The 12,587-nt window shown below is 43.8% G+C and overlaps 1 protein-coding gene across 3 annotated transcripts in view; it reads left to right on the top strand.

Moving 5' to 3' along the window:
- Positions 1-12,587, top strand: part of LOC119962971 (coiled-coil domain-containing protein 60-like) — a 129,083-nt gene that overhangs the window by 113,021 nt on the left and 3,475 nt on the right. For all 3 annotated transcript variants that reach the window (XM_038791381.1, XM_038791391.1, XM_038791399.1), the window contains 3 exons: positions 3,589-3,729; positions 5,746-5,880; positions 6,912-7,101. In XM_038791381.1, coding sequence (XP_038647309.1) covers positions 3,589-3,729; positions 5,746-5,880; positions 6,912-7,101 — 466 coding nt within the window. The remainder of the gene's footprint in view (positions 1-3,588; positions 3,730-5,745; positions 5,881-6,911; positions 7,102-12,587) is intronic.

Genomic DNA, 12,587 nt, shown 5'->3' on the forward strand with positions numbered 1-12,587 from the left:
AAAAGCCCCTAGTCGCCACATTCCGGCGCCTGTCCGGGGAGGCTGGTACGGGAATCGAACCGTGCTGCTGGCCTGCTTGGTCTGCTTTAAAAGCCAGTGATTTAGCCGAGTGAGCTAAACCAGCCCCTGTACCCACTGTACCCAGCCCAGCCCACATTTAGCTGTGGTGCTACCGAGCCACACTTGGTGATGGACATTGAATTACCCACCCAGAGTACGTTATGTGCCCTTGCCATCCTCAGTACTTCCTCCAAGTGGTGTTCAATATGGAGGAGTACTGTTTCATCAGCTGACAGTGGACGGTCAGCCCATGTTTGACCTGAAGCCTTGAAACCTTCTGGGGTCTGGGGTCGATGTTGCAGACTCCCAGGGCAACTCCCTCCCAACTGTACAACACTGCAAATACCTTTGCTGTGTCTGTGCGGCCTGTGGGATGGTGATAGTGGTGCCTGGGACATTATCTGTAAGGTATGATTCCGTGAGTATAAATGTTCAGGCTGTGAGACATCTCTCCTAATTTTGGCACAAGCCCCCAGATGTTAGTAAGGAGAACTTGGAAGGATCGACAGGGCTGGGTTTGCCATTATCGTTTCCAGTGCCTGGTTCGATGCTGGGTGGTCCATGTAGTTTCTTTCCTTCTTATAGACGTTTGTTGTAGATGTTTGATACAACTGAGTGGCTTCAGATTGCATTTAAGAATTAACCACATTCCTGTGAATCTGGAGTCGCGTGCAAGTCAGACCAGACCAGATTGCAGATTTCCTTCGCTAATGTACATTCGTGAACCAGCTAGTTTTTATTTGTGATAATCGATAATGTTTCTTGGTCACTTTTAGACTTTTAATTCCAGATATTTATTGAATTCAATTTTTACCATCTGCCACGGCTGGATTCGAACTTGTGCCCCCAGAGTATTACCTTGGGTCTCTGGATCACTAGCCCTGTGACAATATCAGAACGCCACCACCTCCCCACTATCTCCATCTCATCCTCCCCTTCTCTTCCCTTCAATGCAGTTCTGTCTCTGTCTCACTGTTCCCTCTCATCTGCCCAGCATTGGTGTAGCTTGTGTTACAGGAACCAGGGGCGCGATTCTCCGCTGCCCACGACGCGTCGGAGAATAGTGGGAGGGCGTCCCCGACATTTTTCACACCCTCCCGCTATTCTCCCACCCCACGGCCTCCCCACAACATGAATCGCTGCTCGCCGTTTTTTACGGCGAACAGCGATTCTCCCCAGGCCGATGGGCCGAGTTCCCAGGCCTTTACGGCCGTTTGTACGGCAGCAAACACACCTGCTTGCTGCCGTCGTAAAAACGGCCGCAACATGCCCGTTCTGGGAATCCAGGGCCCCGCTTGGCACGGCCGTAACGGATGCACTCTTTCTCCCTCTGCCGCCCTGCAGGATCAGTCCGCGGGGCGGCCGAGGGAGATGACGGCCCCGCGCATGCGCGGCTGACGTCATTGTGCGTGTCAGCCGGCGTGACGCGCAGACTTAGCGAAGGTCGCTAAGGCCGCGATGCCGTGCTTCACGGGGCCCCGCTGCTAGCCCCGCCCAGGGGGGAGAATCGGGTCCCGGGAGGGGGCGCGTAGGCTGCCGTGAAACACGGCCAGTTTCACGGCAGCCTTTACGATTCGCCGCATTTGCGGAGAATCGCGCCCCTGATATTTAGCAGTTATAATGCTAAAGGAAGGTGAGAACGGCACTGAAAAAAAATCTTTATTAGTGTCACAAGTAGGCTTACATTAACACTGCAGTGAAGTTACTGTGAAAAGCCTCTAGTCGCCATACGCCACGGCCTGTTCGGGTACACTGAGGAAGAATTCAGAATGTCCAATTCATCTAACAAGCATATCTTTTACAACTTTGTGGGAGAAAACCGGAGCACCCGGGGGAAACCCAGACAGACAAAGGAAGAACGTGCAGACTGCGCACAGACGTGACCCAAGCTGGGAATCGAACCCAGATCCCTGGCACTGTGCTACTGTGCCATCCACCATGCTATGGATGAAGTGAAGCGCGCCAAGAGCGTCTCCCTTATATAGTCACAAAGCAGAATGTTCTAATTTACCCCTGGCGGGGCACTTAATTTGATTCTGGCAAATTGTTCTTTGAATGAGCATTGATGAAATGCAATATGGTTCGCAACATTGCTCTGCGCAAACTCGACTGGTCTTTTACCAGTCCTAAAAATCAGGAAAACAAAATTCAAAAAAATCGTCCCACCAGCAAGGAACCAGCAGGGAACTGATTTATTTAATTCAAAGTAAATTTAGTGCTCCCACCCACTATGATTCCCACCGCTGGTGGGAGAGGAAACTTCCGCCCAACATTACAGTTTAGTGCATATTTGCAATTGGAGAATTTATTGACTATGCTCATGTCATTTCAGGTTTAACCCTTCTTCCAAGCTGATTAATGTGCCTGCATAAAATTCCAATGTAAGCTATCTTGGCACAGTTGACTAAATGAAACAATGACCGAATGAAAGTCGTACACTAAGAAGGTTTATGCCAACTCATTGGGCTGGACTTTGCGCCTGTTGGGTGCGTGCACTCGGCGGACACAGAAGCAGGCAGGAAATGCGCTTCTGGCCGCGAGGGCCCTGAAACACGATTTTAAGCTTGCTGGCCAATTAATGGGAAGCTTGCATGAAATGGGTGATGGAAAAGGTGCAGTTTGGTGCTTCTAATGTCCCCTTCAGGGGACAGGTGCTTCGGAGCTGCCTCAGACCACTGCAAACCACTGAAAACTAAATTACAATGGAAAATGCTGCAAAGCACATTCAACCCCAATGCTCAGTCGCCAGAGTTCTTCTTAATTGTTATTTCACCCATGACATTTCATCCCACCCTGAACTGAGATTGCAGCGAAAATGTAATGGCCGCCTTGCCAATCGGCCTACCCACCAACTATAAAAGCAGTCGGGCTATGTAAAATTTATGTTAATTGACCCCTTAATGTTCTAAATTGCCCAGTTGATTGTCGTTAGGCGAGCTTCTGACTCTCGCATGCGCTTGTCAACCAAAACACCCCGAGAGTGAGCAATGATGTAGAGGCGCATGCCCATCTTATTTTCGGGTGATTTCATGCACCTGGTCGAGCGCATACCTGCCCAAGCAGCGTAAAATTCTTGCTGTTGTCTAGTGGGCTGGCAGAGCAAATTAAATCTCTTGTTAGATTGTATAGTCAGGAGGCTAGAGTAATGTTGTGAACACATTTAAAAAAAAATTTTTTAAATAATTTTTATTGGAATTTTTTACAGAAAATATAAAACATACGACAAACAATGAAATGCAACAAAATAACCCATAATAACTGTAACACCCCCAGACCGTATCGACGCATCTATCACATCCCCCCACCCCCCCAACCCCAATGTGTGAACACATTTTTTAACAGTTTGCCATATTTTAGCATTGAATTGAGAGTCGAGTATGTGCATGTGTGCGTGCATGTGTGTGCGTGTAAAATTGCCAGGTGGGACTGACTGAGAATATATTATGTGACTGAGAATATAATATGGTTTTGTGCTGTGTACTGCAAATAATGTATCTATGCTTGAACTCTCTTGTTTCTCTCCTCCAGCTCACCTTTAGGCCTTGCTTCAGAATCCAGTCTGTTTGTTGCCAGCAAATCCTCTCTCTCTCTAGAGATGCAGTCTAAGTTCATTGAGATAAATGAGGAAGCAGCTTTGTGTCTCCATGACAATCTGGAAGCCTTGGAAAAGTGGGTGTATGCTTCTATAATATTCAACTAGATTTTTTTTTGCCTAATGTGCTTAATTGAACTTTTTTTTAAAAAGTGGCTGAACAGTAAAAGTAAAATCCAGAGATGAAATGGTGCTACAGGATGGATGGAATCATCTGGTACTGCCAGCAGCAGGAGGTATAGCGGGCAGCGGAACTTAATTTGGTGGGAGGCTAAAAACCAGTGTCCCAATGGCAGGATGGCGTTGGGTAGACAGGTCAAAGGCGGGCTGAGCTTCCTGGTGAACCATGTCGGGAAACCTTTTGCATGCATTAGAAAATTATTAAGAGGCCACCCTGCTGAAATTAAGTTTCCCCCTCCATTTTAAGTTCCCTGCCAGTGAGAAATTAGAACATTCGCATTCACAACTGCACATAAGTGACATGCACCTGGTCCAGTTGACTTCTTCCAAGATTAACAGTGAGTTGCCACTGCTCATGGCACTTGGCTATGGGCCAAGTGCTGGAAAATGGGATTAAAATATATAGGTGCTTGATGGCTGGTGCAGACATGATGGGCCCCTTGCTGTGCTGTAAAACACTATGATTCTGTGCATTGTTCTCTTTTGGGGAGTGTTTGTAAATGCCAGTCTATGCTTGAGACTGGGTGGTGACAGTGCAAGTTATGTGGAGGATGCCGTGAAGCAGTAGCGAGGCAAAGGTGGAACTGTGGAAGATAAATGAATGAGTTGCCCACTTAGAAGCATGCTGGGAATGCTTGACTATAGTTTAACACTGCTTTTGACCAAGAATAAATAGGTCAGGTAACGTAAACAGAATACTGCTTAGTATTTTGGACTTGGCCTTGTTATGATAATAAGTTGTTCTTCCGAAGGACAACAAAATGCGTACTCGAATTGTTTTTCAACCAAGGGCAAAACATTCATATTTCCTCTTGCGTACGTTCCCAAGGTTTATTTCTTCAAAGTTGTTTATTTCACACTATAAATATAATGGTATTCAACTGTATAACTCTGTGGAATGGCTATGCAACCAGACCACGGCCCACTCCGCAAATATTTGTGCCAAATAAATTTCCTTAAATCGAACCTCGAAGAATTTGTCTTTATTATAATTTCCACAACAGGAAAGGACAGTGCCGACTGTCAGAATGCTCTTTAAATATAGCCTGCCTGTCCGCACTGCGAGAATAAGCAAGCTCCGTGTGAATGCACCTATAATCAGCTGGACAGTGCAAGCTCGCGCGTGGTCAGCTGCCCCAGCGCCCAGGGGAAATCACTCCCTCTTCTGCACCCGCTACCGTACTTAAACTCCAAAACGGAAATTATCAGGCAATAGGTTTGTGCCTTGGATTGCTTCTGTTTAGTTTTAGAACAGTAGTTTGGGTTTTCAATGAGCTGCTTGGAAATTTCTAAGATTTCAACTTGTTTTCATTATCCCCTTTAAAAGACTATTTACACCACCTACTAGTTTGCTTCATGATGTAATCATGAATACTTGTGGAGGTTTTCAGCAAGCCAGATATGATCCCACCTCTTGCCCCATTTGAATTCCACCCAATCTGTTTTTTTTACTGGCAAAAAGTAGCTACTGTACATGCACCAGTGGTTCTTGGGAGGGAAAAATCTGTGCTCAGTTCTAAATCATAGGGGCTGGTTTAGCTCACTCAGCTAAATCGCTGGCTTTTAAAGCAGACCAAGGCAGGCCAGCAGCACAGTTCGATTCCCGTACCAGCCTCCCCGAACAGGCGCCGGAATGTGGCGACTAGGGGCTTTTCACAGTAACTTCATTGAAGCCTACTCGTGACAATAAGCGATTTTCATTTCATTTCATGGTATTGGCAGATCCTGCATGGTGTCTAGGCATGTCCAAAATGCAAGAGGTGACAAAGACCCAAAACGCCTTTCCTGTTCCCTCTAAATCCGACTGGACATTTGAAAAAGCTGTTTGCAGGTGGGAAGTTGTGAGTGCTATTGTAAATGGAAGTGATGATGTTTAACTCATTCCTGTCTAAAGGTTCTGTTGGAAATTTTAGGAAACGATGGGAGACCAGCAAGTGCAAATTTCTTGCCTTAGACAACATAGCCAGCTTTTATACATACAGTGAGGATATGCAGAGGTCGCTTCAGGAGTCTAAAGGAGATAAAGTGCCAATAATTGCAGAGACCTGGTGAGTGTCAGATGACGTCTATATTATTGTCTTTCCTTCTAATGCAGTAATACCATAAAGAAGAAAAATAAGTAAAAAGAAGGAAAGGGGGTAAGAAGAAAAAACGTTGACGTAAATTAGATTTATTAAAGTGGATTGCTTCCTAGCTCCTCCAATGCCTTAGTGTTGTATGCCCTGATCAATGGGGGAATTGAACCATGCAAGTCATGGAGGTTCCTCACTTGATCCCTAGTCTGTGCTGAGGTAGTTGTTCTCAGCTGGGTTGCAGTGGAGTAATATTATTGACTTTGGAGCCTCCTGACAAATGGGAAGGGGAAACCTCTATTTAATGATCATTACTGACACCACTGTGAATGCCTTGGCATGGTAACGTTCCTGGACTACAGACTGACCGAGATTAATCATAGCATTTTCAGTGCAGAAAGAGGCCATTCGGCCCATCGAGTCTGCACTGGCCCTTGGAAAGAGCACCCTACTCAAGCCCAAGCCTTCATCCTATCCCCGTAACCTCACTTATCCTTTTTTGGACACGAAGGGCAATTGATCATGGCCAGTCCACCTAACCCACACATCTTTGGACTGTGGGAGGAAACCAGAGCACCCGGAGGAAACCCACGCACACATGGGGAAAATGTGCAGACTTCGCACAGACAGTGACCCAACCCGGGAATCGAACCTGGGACCCTGGAGCTGTGAAGCAACTGTGCTAACCACTGTGCTACCCCATACCATTTTTGGTAAAAGACGCCGCACATCAGCCAAAATGAAGTGGTAAAGATAATGCTCTGTCATTGTGCATGCGTTTTATAGCTCAGACATGACGGGTCATCATGGTTGACGATTCTGCCACGGTCAGCCTTGTGCACAAAGTGGCCATTAAATAATGCAGATGGCAGTTGTTGATGCATACACTGGCAAGAGTCAACCCCATCAGCAGTGGGGAACAATTCGAGTTAACAGCTACCATGAGGAATACTCAGTGTTGTTACCAATGGACCACAGCGTACTGGTGTCTTTCATTCTTTTTTCAGGTATTCTAACCTATTGTCTCGAGTTCCTGAGGCTGTAAAAGAAAATCTAAAGATGAGCCGAATACTGAAAAGGTTGGGAAAATTTGGAGAACGGCAGAGCTTCAGAGTTCGGCCACATCAGTTCCTCAAAGTGCTTAATGGGCTGCGAAACTGGGAGCTCTGTTCTCCAGATATTTGTGCAGCTATTGAGGTGAGGATCCATCTCCCGACCCAGTGAAAAGAGTAGCGGACAATATCGCTTCGATAAGAAATATACTTAGTGAAAATGTTGAGGAAGGAAGGTTTTGCTGAGTCTCTGAAATACTGCTTCATATTTGTTCTTGTGAAGGTATTCCAATTAATTCTCCAATCTGCAGCTTCTTAAGGGAGCTGAGCAAACATCTCAAATCACACTCGCTGGCACAGTAGGGGAGAACAATGACAAGGCTGAATTTATTGCTGATCCACTGATGGTGGCAGTGAATCTCCTTCTAGGTCTGCTGCTGTCATTGTGTCCAACTCAGATTCATTCACATCTTGGAGGTGAAGGTTTTTACCATAATCTTGCTGCTCTTGTCCTTTCTGAGAGATAGGTCACAGGATTAGGAGGCATAATTGAAGGCAGCTTGATGGGTTGCTGCAGTGTACCTTGCAGACTGCACATATTGCACTGCAATGCACTGGTGCTAGATAAGCTGTACGATGGAGGGGCAGCACGGTGGCGCAGTGGCTTAGCACTGCGGCCTCATGGCGCCGAGGTCCCAGGTTTGATCCCGACTCTGCGTCACTGTCCGAGTGGAGTTTGCACATTCTCCCTGTGTTTGCGTGGGTTTCGTACCCACAACCCAAAAATGTGCAAGCTAGGTGGATTGGACACGCTAAATTGCCCCTTAATTGGAAAAAATGAATTGGGTACTCTAAAATAAATTTTAAAGCTGTACAATGGCAAGGCTGCCAGTTACAGAAACTGATTTGTTCTGGATTGCATCAAGCTTCTTAATTATTATTGGAGCTACATCTGGAAGGTCGCTGAATATTCTATTGTAATTCTCTATTGAGGTTTATCAATGGTGGGGAGGTTTTAAGAGGTTGGAAGTTCAGGCATTATCAAAGTATGCAACATCTGAACTGTTCTAGTAGCCCGGCGATTTATATAGCTGGTTCCATTAAGCTTTTGGTTATTGCTGACCTGCAAGACATTAATGCTAGGAGATTTAGTGATGCCTTTGAATGTCAAGGGAAGGGTGGTGGTTGGTGTCTCTCATGCTGGAGAAGGTTATTGCCTGCCACTTGTTTCGTGCAAATATTACTTGTCACTTATCAGTCCTCACCCAAGTCTTGCTGCATTCAAGCAGGGTCAGCTTCATTGTGTAAGGAATTGCAAATGGAGTTGAGCAGTGATCAGTGGACAACTCTAGTTCTGACCTTCTTGAGGGAAGGTCAACGCTGAATCAATTGAAGAGAATTGAACCTCGGATCTTACTCTGAAGAACCTTTGCAGGAATGTCACAGGAAGTATAAAAACTGACAAGTCATGCTTGTTAATATGTACTAGATGCTGTGGTATGAAGAGGCAAGAGTTCAGCTACTTTTTCACCAACACACCTTGAATGGTTCAAACTCATTCTGCACAGAACTCTACAGATCATCACAAGCTCCAGAGTCCACCTGAAGCCCCTTTACATATCAGTGTCAATCATTGAACACTTAACATAAATGAGACAATCATTGAACACTTAACATAAATGAGACAACTAATTGCAATGTCTCTTAACCCATTACTTAACAGCCTCCCCTTCCTTGGAGAAAAAAAAACAATGAGGTAAAAACAAAATTTCAAGAAACTAAAATTTCAAGAAACTAAAACACACACCTGATTCCCCCTTTTTTAAAAGTAGAATAAAAAAAAACAGGCGCCCTTCATTCACGATATCTAAAAGTTTCTGTGAACTAGCCCCTCTTTTCATGAAACAGTCTGATAGTTGATAGCTACTGTCAACCCATTTAATTTTTGTTATTTCCCGTCTGTCCAACATCTGCTTTAAACTTGCGATGTTTATCCGTAACCTCTTTTCATTGACACTTTTTGTAGAGTGCATATTTTCTCACAGAGATTTATTGTCAATGTGACAGTCAATAGGTATATTACCTAAATCCTCTAATCCCAAAATTTCTGTCAATATCTGACTTATATAAAAGGCCATATCCACCGCTTCCACTAAGCTGAATGTCTCAGCAGCCAAAGTGCTTTTGACCACTCTCCTTCTTTTCTTTGTTTCCCACACAAGAGGGCAACATTTACCATTGTTCCCCAAAAGAAAAATTATAAAACCTCTTGCGCTTGAAACTCCATCACATAAATTTGCATAGGACGCATCACTATAAACTATGAGTTTCAAATGCCTAGGATCACCTAAAACAGGGAACTTCAAAACACATTCCTGCATTTTTAATTTGGCCAACACTTTATTTGCTCTTATTATGTCTTCCACTTTGGGATCATTCACCTTTGTACTCAACTCTAAAACATCAAAATTCATGTCCGGTCTAGTCTGTCTTCCTAACCAGTTCAGTTGCCCAATTAAACTTTGCAGTTGCTCTTTTTCTATCTTCGAAACCATTGCGTCTTTTTGTGAAATCTGGCCACGACTAATTGCTATTGGACTGATGCTTTCCAAGTAAGATTGCTGACGTAAAGTTGCCCCTAACCGAGTCTGTCCGATTTCCAAACCAATATATTTAAATGCACCGGAAGCCTGACTTCCAACCCTGAATTCTTTCCTCAAACCAGAGATTATAATAGCTTCAAAATCACTAGTCCCACCCCACAAAAAATCATCGACATGCATCATGAAGATGCCAGCAAGATTTCCTTTATAGTGCCAGTAAAACATTGCAGGATCTGCTTTCAACTGGCAACAGCCTAACTTTAACAAGACTGACCTCACCGAAAAGTACCACACTCTAGATGCATAATTTAATCCATGTACACATTTGTTCAACTTCCACAGTACCCCATCTGTGTTAGCTGCTTCTTTAGGAGGACGGAGAAAAATGTCTCTCTGGAGCTGATGCCCCTGCAAAAAGGCAGCTTTTATATCTATAGATTTGCAGTCCCATGCCTTTGTGGCTAATAGAGCCAAGAAGATCTTAAAATAATCTTTCCTGCTGTAGGTGAATCTACCCTTAAGTCCTGATCGTCTAAGTTTTCTTCAAATCCCCTTGCCACAAGCCTGGCCTTTGCCTTATAAGTTCCACCTGGAAGAACCTTTTCTGTACAAATCCATCTGTGGGATAGAGCTTTTTGTCCCCTATCCGGTACTTCCGAGTATACCCCAAATTCACTCCAACTATGCAATTCTTGCTGTTTAGCATCTTTGATAACTTTTTCATCTAATTTATTTGAAGCCGTCAAAATCTCACGTGCATGTGGGCTTCTACTTCTATTAGTATTCGTAGTTTTACTCCTGTTCCGAGATCTTGATAAACTACGTCCCCTTTCCTGCCTGGTATCTCGTTCTGTACTGCTACTGCTTGATCTTTCTCTTCTGTAGCGGGATGTCCTTTCAATAGTTCTCGACCTTTTCCTGTGAACCTGTTCACTATCCGATGTACTATCTGAACTAGCACTGCATTTCTGTGCCCTCCATTTTTGAACTTCGTTTTCCCAATCCATTGTCTTAACTTCCACCCCTGAATGCTGTACATTCAACCAATGTTTATACTTTCCAGTGGCCTTCCCTGCTCTACTAATAACAGTTGCATCCTTCCATTGACTAGACCCTTCAGGCAAGTATGTCACTTTTGTACCAACCTTTGGCAGTTGCCCTTTCGGAAAAATGGCCTGATCTAATTTATCAAAAGTATCGTGTTCCTCTACAGAAACCCTGTCTATATCAGTTAACTGGTCCTCATAGTTCTGTAACATATGCGTACCAGATGACTCTGGTTCCTCGTCTTGTCTGTCTGCTCTGTGTAAATTTGAAAATTTGTAATCGGTACCCATTATCCTTGATGTATGTACCTTAACAGTTTGATTACCATGTTGCAAAATAAATGTTTTGCCATCTATGCCTATGATCTTCCCTGGGCCTTTCCATTCATTAAAATTGTCTCTCTTATAGTATACCATTTCTCCTTGTTGAAAAACGGCATCTGATGGCCGTACATTATGTCTTAAAGCTCTGCGAATTCTTTCAGAGACTTTCAGAGATTTGACTTCCAAAAAAGCTTTTCTACTGCTATGTAACACGTTTAAATGTTCAGCAAAACCTAAGCTAATTGTAGTCCCTTCCCAAGCTGGAGGCTGGTCATCCAAAATGGAGGGAATTTTAGGATTTCTACCAAACACTAATTGATAAGGACTATAGCCCCCAAACATCTGCAATGAATTCTTTGCATGTACCGCCCATGCTAAAGCTGAATTTAGCGTGCAGTTTGGTCGATCTCCCAAAATGTTCCGAAGCATGTCATCGATAACAGCATGATTTCTTTCGCAGACACCATTACTAAATGGGCTTTCTGCGGCCATGTTCATAACTCTGATATTCATGTTTTCACACATATCCCTAAACTCATCATTAGCAAATTCTCCCCCATTGTCTGTAAAGAATTTTGCTGGTGGACCCATTCCTGTCCTGATCCATTTTTCCACAATTTTGTCCAAAATTACTCTCTTTTCTTTACTTCGTACAATCGTTGATTGACTAAATCTGGTAGCTAAATCTACAAAATGCAAAATAAATATATTATTTGCTTTATCCCAGATCTTAAGGTCCATGGCCACAATGTTATTAAAATCCCTGGCCAAAGGTAGGGTTACTATCGTTCGTGCTGGTGTCCTTCTGTACTTCCTGCAAACTTCACAGCGATCACTAACCTGTTCTATCAGCTTAGAATAGTCATCATCCCTTACCCCTGCATCCTTTAATAAATTTTTCAGCCTCCGAGGAGACGGATGTGCAAATTTCCTATGCAGTTTTACTACAATAAGCTTTTTACCAGCTAAAGTCGCATTATCAACTGTCATTAATACATCCTTAACCACTCTACTTGAAACATTATTTGTCAATAATGGAATACAATAATGTCCCGATTGTGTAAATTGTAAGTCCACCGTCTTTCCAAAAAGTGTTGCCTTATCCTGTTCCATATCCAGCTTCATGTGTGCTTTCTTCATCAATGGTCTGCTCAGAAGCAAAGATATCTCACTTGATACAACATCCGTGCTTATAAAATGATTCACTCCAGCAATATTGCAAGGGATCATCTCTCTTTTCAGCGACTTCAGAGTATTATCATCCCCAAACCTGAAACTTGTGGAACTTTTAAATTCCTTAACCTAGTTACGATTTTCAGCATCCAATGAGTCCAGATAACATTTTAACCAGTCAATTCCACACACAGTAGATGTGCAGCCACTGTCCAATACAGCACAGTTAAAAAATTCTGCAACCAACACCCTCATTACCGGCGTAAAACAGCTTGTTAATAGGACAATGCCTTCTTTCTGGTCACTATCTTTATCCTCTTCTGACTCTTCCGTGTCATGTGTCACTTCAAATACTCTATCATAACGAGTTGGACAGTTGAAAGCATAATGGTATTGTGAGTCACATCGAAAACATCGATTTATCATGCCCCGTGCATTTCTGGGGTTCATCCTCCTATTGTAGGTTCTAACTGGGTTTCTGTCTT

This window comes from Scyliorhinus canicula, chromosome 1 (assembly GCF_902713615.1).
Source record: "Scyliorhinus canicula chromosome 1, sScyCan1.1, whole genome shotgun sequence".
Taxonomy (NCBI): domain Eukaryota; kingdom Metazoa; phylum Chordata; class Chondrichthyes; order Carcharhiniformes; family Scyliorhinidae; genus Scyliorhinus; species Scyliorhinus canicula.